The following is a 17746-nucleotide window of genomic DNA, read 5'->3' as shown; positions in this document are numbered from 1 at the left end:
TACCGAGCAGCTGCACTGAACGCACTGGTTGGGCTGCCGTGACGGGAACAGCTCGTACGTGGTGAACATCTCTCCCTGCTGATAGGTCGTTCCGTTGTGCTGACAAATCTTCGCGGACGCACGGAGCCCAGACGGAGAGAGGGGCTCTGTGGTGGAGAACACAAAAAACAGGCAAGGTTAAGACGTTTTACACCATAAATTAACCCCTTGATTCACAGAGGCGGAAAATATAAGTCGCACACCTATCAAAGGGTTAAAGCCAAACGCCGGCAGCTGACATTGAGCAGATTACTTTTATCCCTGACTAATGAGCCCGTCTTTCCGGGAGACAAATATAACCATATAAACAGCTTTATCAGAGTTTGGAAGTTTTGAAGATTAAACAAAACTTTTGTAAACTTTTAATCCTAAAAACTGTTGTATCTTTATATATATATATGCTGTATCTGTTTTTTCTCCCAAAAAAGATAAAAAATAAATAAAGTCCCGATATTTCTCCCATATTTTTAGGTAGTTTTTTTTAATTTCATATACTGTATACACTTTTAGTGTAATACTGTTTACATAATACACCCTTACTCATATATATATATATAAAACTGAATTGTATTGACTCTGCACTTAACTGTGACCCCTTTAATGTAGAACGACACATATGTGAATGGTAGCTTTAATCTGTGTGTGTTATTGTGTGTGGCCCTTGGTGGCCGTGCCTAGACCTCCTGTTAGATGATGCAATCATTAGGGTCTGGTCTGGCATTACTTTACAGTAAAAGATGGAGAGATTTACTAAGATGTTCTTCAGACATAATACACTATTGTTCTGCCCACATAATTCCGCTTATGTCACACGGAGTTGTGATGTCATGCAGTGTTCTGCGCATTTCCTCCCCTCGTCCCAAATTCACGATCCCCGAATTGGTCCCAGCTATAGAGACATCTATTAGGACAGCCGACGGCCGCGGCATAAGATGGATTGTCCTGTAAATTCAAGACTTTTGGCAGCTATTGTTTTCGCGGCACGTTCCCACTTACCAATACATCTCGGACAGCACTGGTGCGGGTCCGTGATAGTGTGGACGCAGTGCAGAACCGGACACTTTATCCTGTAACAGCTCACATTCCCACCCTGTGCAAAAAATGAAGAAAAATACAATTTTTGTGCGTCTATACCCCCAAGTAATGAAATGGATTGTAACCTCGCCGCTGTCTAGAGTTCTAAAACCCCCAGAATTTGTTAAACAATCAAAATTTGCCTTCCCTGCTATCTCAAAAGAACAGTTGTTTCTTGGTTAGAAAGTTGGTGTGGATAGCTCACTTTTTTCCAAAAATATACATTAATAAAATGGATTGATTGTTTCATTAAAAGTAAAGTCCCACTGTTCAATCAATAAAAGAATTTTAACACATTTGGAGATTTTTCTCTTACAGAAAAATTGTTTTGATGAAATAGATTATACTTGATTACATTATACATAGTAATGCACACATAGCAATAACCCATATAATAAGAAGTGCAACCTTGCTGTTGATCCAGAAAAAGTGATTTCCAATTGTGTTTCAAAAAGGGGAAAAAATACTTTTTGACTCAAAAATGGCATCTGATTTCTCACTAGATCAACAAACTATAACTTATCCCATTGTTATATCCCTGTATATTCCTCATATTATATATTTTATATTATATACTCTACGGCTGTATAACTAATCCCGTCCTTATAACCCGTTATATCCTGTATATTCCTCATATTATATATTATATACTCTCCGGCCGTATAACTAAACCCGTCCTTATAACCTGTTATATCCTGTTTATTCCTCATATTATATATTATATACTCTCCGGCCGTATAACTAATCCCGTCCTTATAACCCGTTATATCCCTGTATATTCCTCATATTATATATTATATAATCTCCGGCCATATAACTAAACCCGTCCTTATAACCTGTTATATCCCTGTATATTCCTCATATTATATATTATATACTCTCCGGCCGTATAACTAATCCCGTCCTTATAACCCGTTATATCCCTGTATATTCCTCATATTATATATTATATACTCTCCGGCCATATAACTAATCCCGTCCTTATTATCTGTTATATCCCTGTATATTCCTCATATTATATATTATATACTCTCCCCCGTATAACTAATCCCGTCCTTATAACCCGTTATATCCCTGTATATTCCTCATATTATATATTATATACTCTCCGGCCATATAACTAATCCCGTCCTTATAACCCGTTATATCCCTGTATATTCCTCATATTATACATTATATACTCTCCGGCCCGTATAACGAATCCCGTCCTTATAACCCGTTATATCCTGTATATTCCTCATATTATATATTATATACCTTCAGGCCGTATAACTAATCCCGTCCTTATAACACATTTTATCCCTGTATATTCCTCATATTATTATATTATATACTCTCCGGCAGTATAACTAATCCCGTCCTTATAACCCGTTATATCCCTGTATATTCCTCATATTATATATTATATACTCTCCAGCCGTATAACTAATCCCGTCCTTATAACCCATTATATCCTGTATATTCCTCATATTATATATTATATACTCTCCGGCCGTATAACTAATCCCGTCCTTATAACCCGTTATATCCTTTATATTCCTCATATTATATATTATATACTCTCCCCCGTATAACTAATCCCGTCCTTATAACCCGTTATATCCCTGTATATTCCTCATATTATATATTATATACTCTCCCCCGTATAACTAATCCCATCCTTATAACCCGTTATATCCCTGTATATTCCTCATATTATATATTATATACTCTCCCCCGTATAACTAATCCCGTCCTTATAACCCGTTATATTCCTGTATATTCCTCATGTTATATATTATATACTCTTCCCCCGTATAACTAATCCCCTCCTTATAACCCGTTATATCCCTGTATATTCCTCATATTATATATTATATACTCTCCGGCCAGTATAACTAATCCCGTCCTTATAACCTGTTATATCCCTGTATATTCATCATATTATATATTATATACTCTCCCCCGTATAACTAATCCCATCCTTATAACCCGTTATATCCCTGTATATTCCTCATATTATATATTATATACTCTCCGGCCGTATAACTAATCCCGTCCTTATAACCCGTTATATCCCTGTATATTCCTAATATTATATATTATATACTCTCCGGCCGTATAACTAATCCCGTCCTTATAACCCGTTATATCCCTGTATATTCCTCATATTATATATTATATACTCTCCGGCCGTATAACTAATCCCGTCCTTATAACCCGTTATATCCTGTATATTCCTCATATTATATATTATATACCCTCCAGCCCATATAACTAATCCCCTCCTTGTTCTTTGCACAGAGGGCGGCTGGTATTTTCCCCCGTATGTAGTTGTATAATAATATTATATCCCCCTAAGAGGCCTTTTTTCTTCCTGAAACAAATGTAACTTCGCCAGCCTTTCTTCATTACTAAAGTGTTTAATTCCTGTTATTTGTCGCCGTCTCTGCACTTTTTAACGCTCTAAAATGTTCTTTTTAAGGACAGGTGCCCAGACTGCATATTCCAGATGGATCTTATCACTGATTTATACAGAGAAAAAATAACATTTCCTCTTGTGATTCATCATTACCTCCTTTTATAAATGTAAATATCTTATTGGCCCTTGCAGCAGCTGCCTGACATTGGGAACTGTTGCGACTTTATTGTCTACAGTGATTCCAATGTTCTTTTCATACAATGATTTCCTGAATACAACCAGATCTAGAGTATTATTTACACGTTTATTTATTTCCCAAAATGCATAACTTTGCATTTGTCAACATTAAAATTCACCCGCCACTTGGTCACCCCGTGCTCCGTTATTCTAATGGGGTCGTGTGCAAGAAGAGATTCTCATGTTAAAGTTTGAAAAGTGATTTTAACATGATAGGAGAAGATAGACCGCTGTAATCTGCTGCAACAACTTCAAACTGCGCAACATAATCCCATAATTCTCAATGAGTCCTTGTTATACAGCCATAGAGTGAGCAACATAACGCTTCATTCTTCTCACCCATCCAATTCGATATACACATCAAAAAACAACTAGCAGACCTCATCTGATCAAGAGGACTACATTTCCACCTGTGTGCAGGTGACACTCATATAGACCTTGGTGCATCAGAACAACACAAAAAGCATACCAACATCATCACCTTATGCCTCAGGATAATCCAGACTGGATGACCACTAACGTCCTACAAGCACCAAACATGACTTTCCAACAAGCAGCAGCAGAACTCCAGCCCTCCATAGGTAACTCGCCCAAGTCCCCCCTCGGCAGGTCAAAAACCTTGGAGTTGTGGAAAATATGCTCTCGTTAAAATTTTAGATTGCAGAAACTGGTCTGAGATGCTACAGTATGTACGATACAACCACCCCACATTCAGGTGGAAAGTAAAGACTTGGCTCTTCCTCGAGACATCTTGGCTCTTCCAGACAATCAGCCCCCTAGTTCCCCCTTTCTGGTTCTTTTAAGAATATAGATGCAGGATCTATATGCTACAGTTCATAGAAACATCGAAACATAGAAAGTGACGGCAGAAAAGAACCATTAGGCCCATCCAGTATGCCCAACCTCTGCGTACTTTTCTTAGAACCTGCCCTTATCCTTTATCTAGCTTGGCCTCATGCATATCCCATGCTTGCTTAAATGTCTTCACTGTACTAACATCTACCACTTCTGCTGGAAGGCTATTCCATGCGTCCACTACCCTTTCCGTAAAGTAATATTTTCTGATGTTACCATTAAACCTTTGCCCCTCTAGTTTATGATTATGTCCTCTTGTTGTGGAGGTATTTCTCCTTTTAAATAAACTCTTCCTTTACCTTGTTGATTCCCTTTAAGTATTTAAATGTTTCTATCATATCCCCCCTGTCACGTCGTTCTTCCAGGCTATATAGGTTAAGATCCTTTAACCTGTCCTGGTAAGGTTTATCCTGTAATCCATAAACCATTTTAGTCGCCCTTCTCTGAACTTTCTCCAACATATCTATATCCTTCTGGAGATCCGGTCTCCAGTGCTGTACACAATACTCCAAGTGAGGTCACAGTGGTTCTCTCTACAACGGCATGAGCTCTTCCCTCTTTCTACTGCTAATACCTCTCGCTATGCAACCCAGCATTCTGCTACCGCTACCTGCTGCTCTACTGCATTGTCTGCCTACCTTTAAATCCTCAGAAATAATTACCCCTAAATCCCACCACCCCTTAAATAAATGTATCCAGTATATACTATATGACCAAAAGTATGTGGACACCTCACCATCACACCTACGTTAGCTTGTTGGACATCCCATTCCAAAATCATGACCATTAGTATAGAGATGGTCCCCACTTTTCTGACTAAAGCAGCCTCCACTTTTCTGGGAAGCTTTTCCACAAGATTTTGGGGAGTTTCTGTGGGAATTTTTGCCCGTTCATCCAGTAGAGCGTCTGTAAGGTCAGACACTGATGTTGGACAAGAAGGCCTGACTCGAAATCTCCGTTTCAGTTCATCCCAACGCTGTTGGATGGAGTTGAGGTCAAGTTCTTCCACCCCAAACTCATCCAGCTATGTCTTTATAGAGCTCGCTTTGGGCGCTGAGGCTCAGTCATGGTGGAATAGAAAAGAGTCTTCTCCAAACTGTTCCCACAAAATTGGAGGCAGAGCGTTTTCCAAAACGTCTTGGTGCTGAATCATTAAGATTTTCCTTCATGGTAACTAAGAGGCACAAACCCTGAAAAACTGCCCCAGACCGTTATCCCTCCTCCACCAAACTTTACAGCAGGCACAATACATTCTGGTAGGTAGCGTTCTTCTGGAATCCTTCAAACCCAGATTAATCCATCAGATGCATGAATCATGAAGCATGATTCATCTCTCCAAAGAACACATTTCCACTGCGGCTTTACACCGCTCCAGAGGACGCTTGGCATTGTGCACAGTAATCTTCCGCTTCTGTCCTGCTGCTCAGCCCTGGAAACCCGTTTCACGAAGCTCCCGACGCTGGCGCTGATGTTGCTTCCAGAGGAACCTTGCAATTCTGTAGTGAGCGATGCTACTGAGGACAGGCGATTATTACGCCAGCCCTGCTCCGCGAATGTGCGTGGGATCCGACTTTGCCCAGCTGACCTCACAACACATCAGCTAGCGCCATGTTTCTAATGTTTTTGGAATCGGTTACCATGGTAGCAAGCGGCCATATTAGGCGGAAAGGTAGGGATCACATTTTACTTTGTTGTACAGTCAAACAGGCCAGATTACCACAGCACAGACCACCACTGATTTTACAGCTCCCTGGGCCGATCACCGGAGATCAGAGGGTCTCGCCAACCAGCTAATGATCCAGTGCCTGAAGATCGAGACTGTCCAACAAAGAATGGGACAGTTGGGGTTTATAGATTTTTTTTTTCCAATATAAATTTTTTAAAAAAAGTGGTAAAATACAGTAGTGTTATTTTTAGAAAATTTCAAAAGATTGTAAGCTTTAGATTGTAAGCTCTTTGAGCAATTGTTATGTTATATACTACCTGTTATGTCCTGTCTACTCATTGTACAGCGCTATGGAATATGATGGGGCTATATAAAACAATAATAAAAATTAAAGCGTTAATTAAAAATTGTAGCAGTTTTTTCTCTTCATTAACCTTGTAGCAGGAAAAACACTTAAAAATGTCATCCAGCATTCGCTTTCTGTTTTCGCTAAACATTGTTATATATTGTATAATCTATGTGCATTTTGTGGCTGGATTTGATCGAATTAATCGGGTGAGGGGGGGATTGCCGAAATATTTTTCTGATTTTTTTTCTTCATTTTTTTTTTTTTTTTTAAATCTTAAACTTAGAAAAAAAAGAATAGATTTTTTTTTCTCCGCCTGAAATGATCTCCTCGCTGCAGAAATTCCAATGCATCCAGTATTCGCAGAGTTAAGTTATACTATAGGAGACAGGGGCTCGGCTAATACACTGCTCTATTATACGCTAGCGTTGGAGGGTTTTGCGTGATGCGGTTTTTTTAACGTCCCTTTTTTTATTTATTTTTTTTAACAAGCTATAACATTTTTCACTAATCCCTATCCCCGAGCACTTTTTTGGGCTCCAGCTGTATACCAGGCGCTGTAACAAGGACTCATTCATAGGAGTCCGAGTTTGTTCAGAAGAGGACTGGGCACTTAGGAACTAAACGATAATGATGTGGACCCAGCTTGCGATCCTCAAGAGGCGTCAAGTGTTGGGATGACACTGGAAAAGCAGCTACGCGGTGGGACGGTGGACAGCTGTGCCAGACGGCGGTGACATCACTTGGCTTCCTTAAGCCAGACAGATTAATTGCACTCACTTCGTTTCAAGCAGAGTAAAGTACATGGCGCTATTGTCGGTAGCCGCCTGGGCTGTCAGGGTCCCCCCCCCCTGAGGGTATACAATTGGTCCTGGTATGTTTTTGGCAAGCGCTCTGATTCACGTCACCGACCTGCCAATCATACCGAGCTCTGTGGGAGCTTTGCCACCGGGGGTAGGTTTGTCGTGTTTATTTTTCAATAAAAGGAGATAGTGTCTCCTTATTTAAGGTGGAATAACATATGTATAGAAAAAGATGCATACGGCTTTATATATATATATATGCCCCCCCCCATCATTTGAGGTGTCTAAATTGAGACATTTGTGATGGAGGTGTGGCAGGACTAGAGACTGAAGTGGGTGGGGCTATAGACAAAAGGGGGCAGAGCTGGAGGCATGTTTGTTATAACCAATCAAATGAATGGAGGGTAATTCTGATCTCGCATCTCCCTATAAGCAAGGATCATTGGAGGGAACTACTAGCTTAGCATGGTTGCCAGTTTCCAAGTTAACAAACGTTAAAAAAAGATGGGCTATAGGCAGCGCTAGGCTAAGGCGGCAATTGTGTGATTTGGGGGAGGAGTTTTGGAGGCGGGTTATTTAAGGTCGGTGGGCATAGTGGTAAGGAGCCATTTTTGTTTAACCTTGCCTGGTGTTGTTTGTCCCTCCCTCCCCTAATGTCGTGGGCGGTAGCTTGCCAGGTATCCAAGGGGTTAATGTGGTGGTATGATCATTGGTGGTCATAGCTGGTGGAAGATTCCTGGCGGGAATTGGTGCTTGGAACCTTAGGCCTGGGTTGGGGCATCTGGGTAGGTCTCTTCCCAAAATTGGTGTACCTCCATCTCCAGAGACAAATATTGGCAGTAGACTGGGTCGTACGGAAGAGCTCTGTGACTTTAACCATGGCGCTGTCATAGGTTGCCACCAACAAGAACTTGACCGGCCGCACAGAGCCCTGACCTCAACCCCATCGAACATCTTTGGGATGAACTGGAGCAGAGGTTGCGAGCCGGGTGTCTCGACCAACATCAGTGCAAAAATTCACACAGAAAGGGATAGGACCAACTACATATTAATGGCCATGGTATTGAAATGGGATGTCCGACAAGCTCATACAGGTGTGATGGTGAGGGACCCACATACTTCTGTTCATACAGTATCTACTGTGGAAAAAAAATACAAAGTGGGGTCTTTATACAGAAATATTTACTTTGTATATTTGGTTTGGCAGAACTGGGAAAATATGTTTTCTATGTTTTTGGCAGTTGTACAATTACATCATGAAGTGTGATGCGTAGTTTGTCTTCAACTAGACATTTAAATGGCTCAACTGAAAAAATATGTTTTATATGTGTACGCTATTTATACGATTTTTACCTAAACATAACTATAGAAAAACTAAGACAACTGTCTTACGGGGGCTATGGACATTATAGCAGACATACCTCAGAGCAGGTGCAACGGATACAATACACAATTCCTTGAGGTTCTAGGTAGGGGTGCCAGCTCTCTCCTGGACCATACTTCTTGCCATGAAATATACAGAACATGTCAGGACCTGGAGAAACACAATACAGACAAATGTAAAGTTATGCATTATGGGGAGATAATAATGCAACATTAAATGGTATCTCCCTGGGGAAAAAAACTACTAAGGAGAAGGTTTAAGGAATAACTGTAGAGGACAGACTTAACAGCAGTGCTCAATGCCAGTCTGCAGCTGCAAAGGCATGTAAAGCAGGGATTCACGGTAGGAGGATACCATCTTGCCTCTATATAAGTCAATGGTAGGACCTCTTCTTGCCATCGTTCCTTAAAAAAGACATTATGGAACTAGAAAAGGTGCATAGGAGGGCTACAAAATTAATAGGGGGGGTTGGAAGATCTTAGTTATGAAGAGAGACCACAAAAAGTTGTGTCTATATACGCTTGAAAAAATGGCGTCTTAGAGGGGATATTATAACGCTGTATGAATATGTGTGGGGCCGATACAAAGAGCTCTCCAGCGAAACGTACAAAGAACAAGAGGTCGTCCTCTGAGACGGGAAGAGCGAAGACTTCATCCACAACAAAGGAAGGGATTCTTTACAGTGAGGGCAGTAAAGGTACGGAGTCCACTGCCGAGAGAGAGGGGGTTCTATCAGATACAACAGATGCCTCCAAAAAGGGTAAAAGCAGAAAATACAGGGGTATAGATGATAGAATAAACAGTAAATGAATTAATACGTTAACACGATCATACAGATTTAATGTATAGAATTTTAAAGTGTAGGATATGGGAAATGTTATTTTATTTTTAAATGTTAATATTTGAATCTTTTAATAGTTTGATATGTTGACGGACAGTTTTTTTCTTTAATTAATGGTAAGTTTTTTAGGCCTGCTTTATGACAGAAGCAAAGTAAGATCTTAAGTTTCTATAAGATAGACGCGCCAGGCCGTAACGTACCGACAGTCTCTGGCTCCGAGTATACACTTTAGGTGCGCGGTACGCCTGTTTATTTATTTTTTTCTTAACCCCCGCAGAAAACGTAGCCATTCACTCACACGTTCCGCAGACCAGCATCTGTGGCCTGGATAAAGGAATGTTTGTCTTGAACCTGTCTCCGTACAATAAGAGCATTGTGAGGCCGGTGAGAGTTTCCAATAAATGTTACCGCTGGCTAAGCATGCTGGTATGGACGGTGGCCACTTTCTGAGCAATAGGGCTAAGCATGTGGATGGCAAACCGCACTGCCGTAGGAGACGTTGCAATCTAACAGCAATGTTTTGAAATGAATGTATGGGTTCTTATGGGTATAGACGCTCATTCTATAACCCTTCCTGCGACCTACGGAGAGCAACAAGTATCATATCTCCCATCACTTTTCTTTTATGGGGTGTAAGAGGGGGCTTCACCACGACTTTATATATGGACCTTGTGATAATCCAGTAGACAATGCATTGACATACTTGGGAACTTCTTCACTCCGGCTACCCGGAGCCTTCCCTTGCGGGAAGCGGCCAGGACTGCCCGTTGACGTCAGTAGGCCTTCACGCTGAGGTCAAGGGCCTTCACGCTGATGTCAGCGGGAAAAGCCCCATTTAAAGGGAAAATGGGTGAGGAGCGGGGTATGTCAAGACCCCGCTCCCGCAACCCGGAGGATTCTGTTCTTGACCCAGAGAACTCCGAGTCAAACCCAGAGAGTTGCCGGGTATGTGCATTCAAAGACACAAAAGCTTTCTTCTGAACAGAGTCCAATGGCCGGACTGGCGATGTCGAGGTAGCCCTGGCACTTCAAGTCCAAGTGCTGCCGATGGCTGGATATCTCATACACTACGTTTTTATGCTCACATTGCCTACGGTCGGGCATATCCAGCCGCTGGCTGAACGCTGCAGCACCAGAACTGCCACTGGAGCAGGCAGATGCGTGGAGCTGTTGGCCATCAGCCCTCCGAGCTTTTGCCTGGTATGCCGAATGGTCGGTTCAAGCCTCCACAAGGTATGTCACTTTTTGAGTTCTTACCCATGGTTACATGTGCTTTCTTGTTTGCTACTGTCTAAATTATGGACAAAATAGTAAAATAATTAGGGAGAGTGGAAACATATTTTAATCTAAAATATCTCTAATCCACCTAAGGGCAACCAAAATACATTCCTAAAATTTTTACCAATTTTGTCCAAGAAGGGGGATGTAATTATTCCTAACTCCTGGGGTCATTTCCTAAATGTCCCTGCTTGCCAAATACGAAACCTTCACAGATTGAGCATTATCAAAATTTACCACCTTCACGTAAAAAAATGACCTTCTAACTCGTAATTATTATTTTTCTTATGCTCATATTTTGATTACTTTTGGAAGCATCACTTTTACTGTTTTCGATCACTGCTCGTATACACATATTTTGAGCGTAATATGTTTAACTACCCAAATGCGTTACTTTACACTTATCAATGTTAAAACTCATCAGCTATTACTCATCATGGTCCAAGCTACCAGTATATAAACTACTAGTATATACAGTATCCAATCCAATCAAACGTGTAAGATAAGTCACAATCAATCTTTGACATCGCCGTGGAGGAATTTTGGCCGACTCTAATTGTTTTAATTCAGCCATTTTGGAAGGTTTTTCGAGGAGGAACTGCCTTTTTTTAAAGGTCATGCCTCAGCATCTCAATCAGATTCATGTCAGGAATTTGACTAGGTCACTCCCAAACCTTTATTTTGTTTCATTTCAGCCATTCAGAGGTGGAGTTGCTCATTTGCCTCAGATCCTTGTCCTTGTGTATAACCCAACTGTGCTTGAGCTTTTGGCCACAAACCGATGGCCGGACATTCTCCTTCTGGTAGAGAGCAGAATTTGTGGATCTATCAATTCTGGCAAGTCTCCCAGGTCCTGAAGCATAGTACTACCTCCGCCATATTTGACCGCTGCTATGATGTTCTTATTGTAGAATGCTGTGTTAGCTTTATGTCAGATGTAAAGGGACCTACATCTTCCAAAAAGTACCACTTTTGACTCATCAGTCCATAGAACATTATTCCAAAAACTCTTCAAGGGTCATCAAGATGTTTTTTGGCAAACGTGAAATGAGCCTTTTTGGTCAGCAGTGGTTTTCGCCTTCCAGCTATCCCATGGATGCCATTTTTGTGCAGTCTCTTTCTCATTGTGGAATCGTGAACACTGACCTTACTTAAGTGAGGCCTGCGGTTCTTTACGTGTTAGTCTTGGGTACTTTTGTAAACTCCTGCATGAGTCGTTCGTGCGTTTGTAGAGGAAATTTGGCCGGCCATTACTGGGAAGGTTCACCACTGTAGTCCACCATTTGTAGATAATGGCTCTCAACATGGTTCGTTTGAGTCCCAGAGCCTTAGAAATGGCTTTGGAACCCCATCCAGAGGTTCTTGAACTTCTTCAGATGGCGCCATTATGTGCTGCTTTCTGATACCTTTTAGCCGACTTCACTTTGCAAGACAGATTCTACTTATTTGATGTTTAGATTCACAGGGTTGGCAGTAATCATGGCTGGCCTCGTCTAGTGAAATTGAACCCAATTATCAATTAAATCTGGTTAATTGGTTGATTTAGTAACTAAGGGGACAATAACTTTTTTTTCACATAGGGCCAGATACGGTTGGATAACTTTGTCCCGAAGTCCTAGGGTTTCTCCCCGATTTCTCAGGGTGATTGGTCAGATTCTCAATCATACGGTCAAAAAAAGACCATCCCAACCAGCGCTTCTCCCCCTGATACATCACAGCTGAAATCCCGGCTTCAATACGCAACATAAAGGGACTGTTTGATGTCGCATGCCGAAGAATTCATATTAAAGTCATTTTATTTTATAAAATCCGTTCTATAAAATATTTTTACTTTGCTTACCTTCAGGAGAAGCTGCAGATCCAGAGCTGCATTGGGACATCTCCTCCATGGTCATAAAACAGAAGAAAATGGGAGCGTTTGCCCCCCGTTAGACCCCCCAAGACCCACTGCGCCGGCAACTCTCAGAAGGGGCAAGTCAAAGGGGTAAATACATATGTTGGAGTTCTACAAAATCCCCCAATGCGGTTGCAAAGGGGCACACCTACTAAACGGTAAAAGGACCTCTCGCCTACATGTCCATGAAAGTGCTTACGATGGTGGGACTGTCCCTTTAATTCAGAATATCTTTACCTCCTGAAAAGCCATGGTTTTGGTTATGGTTTTACAAGGTCCGTAATGACGCCTACTGCTTTTACACCAATTATCGCTGTTCTCGTTGCGTCTTATTTCTAGATCATACAGATTATTCCCGGGTTTATACAGATTACTGTATAACACAGCTTTATAGAACACCCGTCACTGTATTCATACGGCGTGTTACTGGATTTATAAAACGCCGTTATTGGACCCATAAATCACCCCGTAAAATGGCAGCCGCGGCCTGCCGTTCCATTTCTTGCATCGCTTGTTCTCCCCACAGCAGTTTTATTAAAATCTCTGGTAGTTTAAAAAAACATTGACACATTTTATAATTTAATCGCGTTTACTTTGCTTTTTTATTTAATGAGATTTTTCCGCAGCTGTTTTCCATTGGCTCACCGATATCGTAATGAAATGATTTATTTACGCACGTATTTTTTTTTTTTGACCAAGGCTCCCAGAACGCCTCAGCCCCGGGAAAGAAAAATGCATGTCGAAAGAAAAAAAAAAAAAAAGACACGGAGCGCAGGTGTGCACGTCGAAAGCTCGTAGGAACATTGACGGCAGATAAGATTCATTTGGCCCATCGAGTCTGCCCTCTTTTGATGTAAGACTCTTAATCAGCCTTTGATCTTGTTTTAGATTCAGAATAGTTGAACGCCCCTTATGTTAGGAATCTCTACCACCTCTGCTGGGAGGTTGTTCCATTTAACTACTACCCTCTAAGTAAAGTAAAACTTCCTTACATTCCATCTGATCCTCTGGTTTTTATGTTCTAACATTTCTTCTGCGCTTCATGCCATAGACAAGACACTACTTCACGGATGATGAGACTCGCAGGAGTTGTGGTTCCTCCATACTTGGAAGTCTACCTGATTGTGGCATGAAGGGGGGGGGACATCAGCATTTACACCTGGGATGTCTGTCTTCTAAGAATCAGCGGTTTCACGGAATAAAAATAGTACCAAGACATCGTAGCCAAGGGGTGAGTTTTTTGATGGGTGGTCTAGGCAGAGAATTCCATTCCTAGCTCATAATTTTCCACTTGCATTGATTCGCCATCATCAGTAACGAGACACTCACAAAAGTCGTGTTTGTTTCTGTTTAAATGGTTTTAATGAGCTCTGTTCCATTAAGTAGAGCCGTCTCCGGCCAAAGGCAATAATCTCCTGTCCAGGGAGAACTTGCGCTCTTACGGCTTAAGTTCATGTGGGAATTGGCTTATAGTAAATACGAGATTCACAGGGAGCGTGTTGTTGATCCTTGAAACGAAAGCCATCTCTGGCGAGTGGCGGTGTCATATGGATCCAGTAAGGTAGGGCTATGGACTAAGACATGGGAAGTCGGGTCCAAGCTGAGGTGGGGGTAACATCAGAGGGCTAATGAGCTACAGAGCTCAGAACGCAGGTTGTAGCAAAGCAGGGGAAGAAGGCACAGGCTCCGGTGGGAAAGCGGGCAGATGATGACAGGGTACATTTGAAAAAATTGAGAGCTCTTGAGTACAGCTTGGTGTACGGCCTGTACTAAGGAGTAGAGCTCAGGTTTTGGTATGTAGTGAGTACAGCTTGGTGTACGGCCTGTACTAAGGAGTAGACCTCAGGTTTTGGTATGTAGTGAGGAACAGAGCTTGGTGCATGGCCTATAATGAGGTTTACAAGTCATAGTATGAGCTGCAGTGAGGAGTAGAGCTCAGGTTATGGTATACAGTGAGGAGTAGAGTTTGGTATATGGGCTCTATATAGGAGTAAAACACAGGGTGTGGGATGCAGTGAGGAGTAAAGCTCAGGGTATGGGATGCAGTGAGGTGTGGAGCTCAGAGTATGGGATGCAGTGAGGAGTAAAGGTCAGGGTATGGGATGCAGTGAGATGTGGAGCTCAGGGTATGGGATGCAGTGAGGAGTAAAGCTCAGGGTATGGGATGCAGTGAGGAGTAAAGCTCAGGGTATGGGATGCAGTGAGGAGTAAAGGTCAGGGTATGGGATGCAGTGAGGAGTAAAGCTCAGGGTATGGGATGCAGTGAGGAGTAAAGGTCAGGGTATGGGATGCAGTGAGGAGTAAAGGTCAGGGTATGGGATGCAGTGAGGAGTAAAGCTCAGGGTATGGGATGCAGTGAGGAGTAAAGCTCAGGGTATGGGATGCAGTGATGAGTAAAGCTCAGGGTATGGGATGCAGTGAGGTGTGGAGCTCAGGGTGTCGGAGTAGCGAGGAGTAGAGATCACATTATGCGGAGAGGAGTAGAGCGCAGTGTATGGGATACAGTGAAGAGTAAAGCTGGGGTTATAGCATGCAGCGAGGATACAATGGGAAGCGGAGATCGCTTTATGGGATGCAGTAAGGAGTAGAATTCCAATATGGAATAGAATTCAGCTCAGAGTTCAGGTTTTTGCATGCAGTGCAGGAGTAGATAAGTGTGTGAGATGCAGTGAAGAGTAGAGCTCAGGTTGATGAATTAAGTGCCGTAAAGAGCTACGATCAGGCTATGTATGCAGTGAGAAGGAGGCGCACTGAGGTGTAGAGCTCCGTTTATGTGATCCAGTGAGATGCAGCGAGCAGCCAAGATTAGGTCATGGAAGACAGTGTGGAGTAGAGCCCAGGGCAGTAGTCATGTGGAACATGATCATGCTATATAAATCAATATATAATAACTTAAGGGTAGGTCTTTGGTCCTTGGTCTTGTTGTATTATTCATTGTTTTATATAACGCCATCATATTACGCAGCGCTGTACAAAGAGTGAAAAGTAGTGGGAAAAATTTAAACTTACACCCCCAAAAGAATAGCCTCATATCTTCCCAGTGTGTGTTTAAAGATAACTAAGGGGCGTCTCACGAATGGAAACAACAAAGCTCTACAATACAACAGAGCTTTAGTATTAAACACAAGCGGACCACACAAAAGATCTCCCAAGCACCGGAGAACATAAACAGGAGAAATAAAAAACGTATCCACACGTGGCCGGAAGCTGCCTCCCGCGTGGCTGGATCTCCCGAGAAATGGGAAACGTCCGCATGACATATCCCTGGCAGAAGCGTGATGGCCAACTGGCCGCGGAGCCGTGTGCGCTACAATATATTTCCCTGCGTAAAGACTTCATTGGTGGCAATCAGTCAACGTATACCCCAAGGAGACATAGACAAGTCCAGAAAGTATGAGCAAGCAGTATTTCCCAATTTATTGGATCATTTCACCCCAAGAAGATGTCACACTCCATCTGTGACCGTTTTAATCATAAATAACTCATTTATTTTATTTGCTTCTGTGACCAAGCTACGCAACGTAGGACAAATGACCATTTGGATTGTTACTATATAGAACAACATAACTATATATATTTAGAGTTTTTACAGGTATAGGAACAAAATGTAAAGATCAGACCAAAGAGGCCTTTCGTTTGTTGGCCCTATTCTATCTCCACACCATAATAACGCAATACTTTTTCCCAAACCCAGCGATTTTTAAGCATTAAATGAAATAATAAGTCTCAGACCCGGACTGGTCATCTGGCACGCCGGGTAAATGTTCTCCCGATCTTCCTGATCCAGGGGGAGATCAGCTGCCGCTGCTGCGATGTAACGACTTCAGTCATCAGACGGCCGCTGGCCTTAAAGTGCCACGTCTACCCTGTAAACACCAGTCCGACCCTGGTTATGCATGAATTATTAGTAAATACAGTCCCATGGCAAGAAGTCAGCCATATTTATCAAAAAAGAACAATGAGTGTTGCCAAACCACAGACACATTATCATACCTGGGAACTCTCCGGGTTTTGCCAGGAGACTACCTGGTTCTCCGGCTTGGCACCCAAATCCTCCAGGTCACAGGAGTGGGGTCCTGACGTCAGTGGGTAGTCCTGACCCCCATCCCGCAAGGGGGGGGGGTCCAGGTAGCCGGAGCCTAAAATTTCCCATGTTGAGGTTGGTTTAATTAACCATGGCGACAACATAGCATCCCATACAGATTGCTTAATATTATTAAACCTTTAATTCGGAAGATGCCGTACGGAAAGTCTCCGAATTACGTAAGAGGATCGTTCGTCAACTCTAAGCGTAAATTGAGACATGTTATATTATATATTTTTTATATATATATTTTTTTTTTACGTACGTATGGAGGAGCTACATAAGTCGGGGGTCCATCTGTATTCTGTATCCCTCTGATGGCTTTATATGTCAATAAAACTTGAACAAATCAAGTAAATTTTTTTTGATCGCCATGATTTTGCACTTTGCGCAGTTGCAACATTTTGTAAAAGTCATTCCGAAGATATTATTACCTAAATAACGTTTCCTCGAGGCAAACCTGTGATTGTGAACGCATAATTACTGGGGTGCAGTATAAAAACAATAGTATCTGCAGGTCGCACTATATGTGAATAGGTGAGTGAGCTGAGATGGAACGGTGTGCAGCAGAGCCCCCTGCTGGCTGAGCCGGGTATTACGCCGAGATTCAAAGCACTTTGAATTAAAAGGAGAACTATCGAAGTCACGGCTTTAGCATACATGTAGCATGTGCCTTCTTGTTTATTAATCAGTGTAACCTTCGTCAATGTATCTAGTTAACTTCATGGACGCTGAGATCTCCAGCATCATATAGCCTTACATTTCCATCCCAACCCCTTAAAAAAGCCGCCTGAACCAATCAACAGCAATCAGCAACTTCGCGGCAGATGAGAGATAACGTAAC

General features: G+C 42.1%; 1 protein-coding gene across 1 annotated transcript in view; it reads right to left on the bottom strand.

Annotated features, from left to right (window-relative positions):
* Positions 1-17746, bottom strand: part of CHRDL2 (chordin like 2) — a 40342-nt gene that overhangs the window by 12629 nt on the left and 9967 nt on the right. Inside the window, exons 2-4 of the mRNA XM_053456642.1 lie at positions 8843-8955; positions 1036-1129; positions 4-146 (exon numbers count right to left, since the gene is read on the bottom strand). Of these exons, the coding sequence (XP_053312617.1) occupies positions 4-146; positions 1036-1129; positions 8843-8955 (350 nt within the window). The remainder of the gene's footprint in view (positions 1-3; positions 147-1035; positions 1130-8842; positions 8956-17746) is intronic.

The sequence above is a fragment of the Spea bombifrons genome, chromosome 2, assembly GCF_027358695.1.
Source record: "Spea bombifrons isolate aSpeBom1 chromosome 2, aSpeBom1.2.pri, whole genome shotgun sequence".
Lineage (NCBI taxonomy): Eukaryota > Metazoa > Chordata > Amphibia > Anura > Pelobatidae > Spea > Spea bombifrons.
Note: the sequence above shows the minus strand (reverse complement) of the source record. Positions and strands in the feature narration are given on the sequence as shown.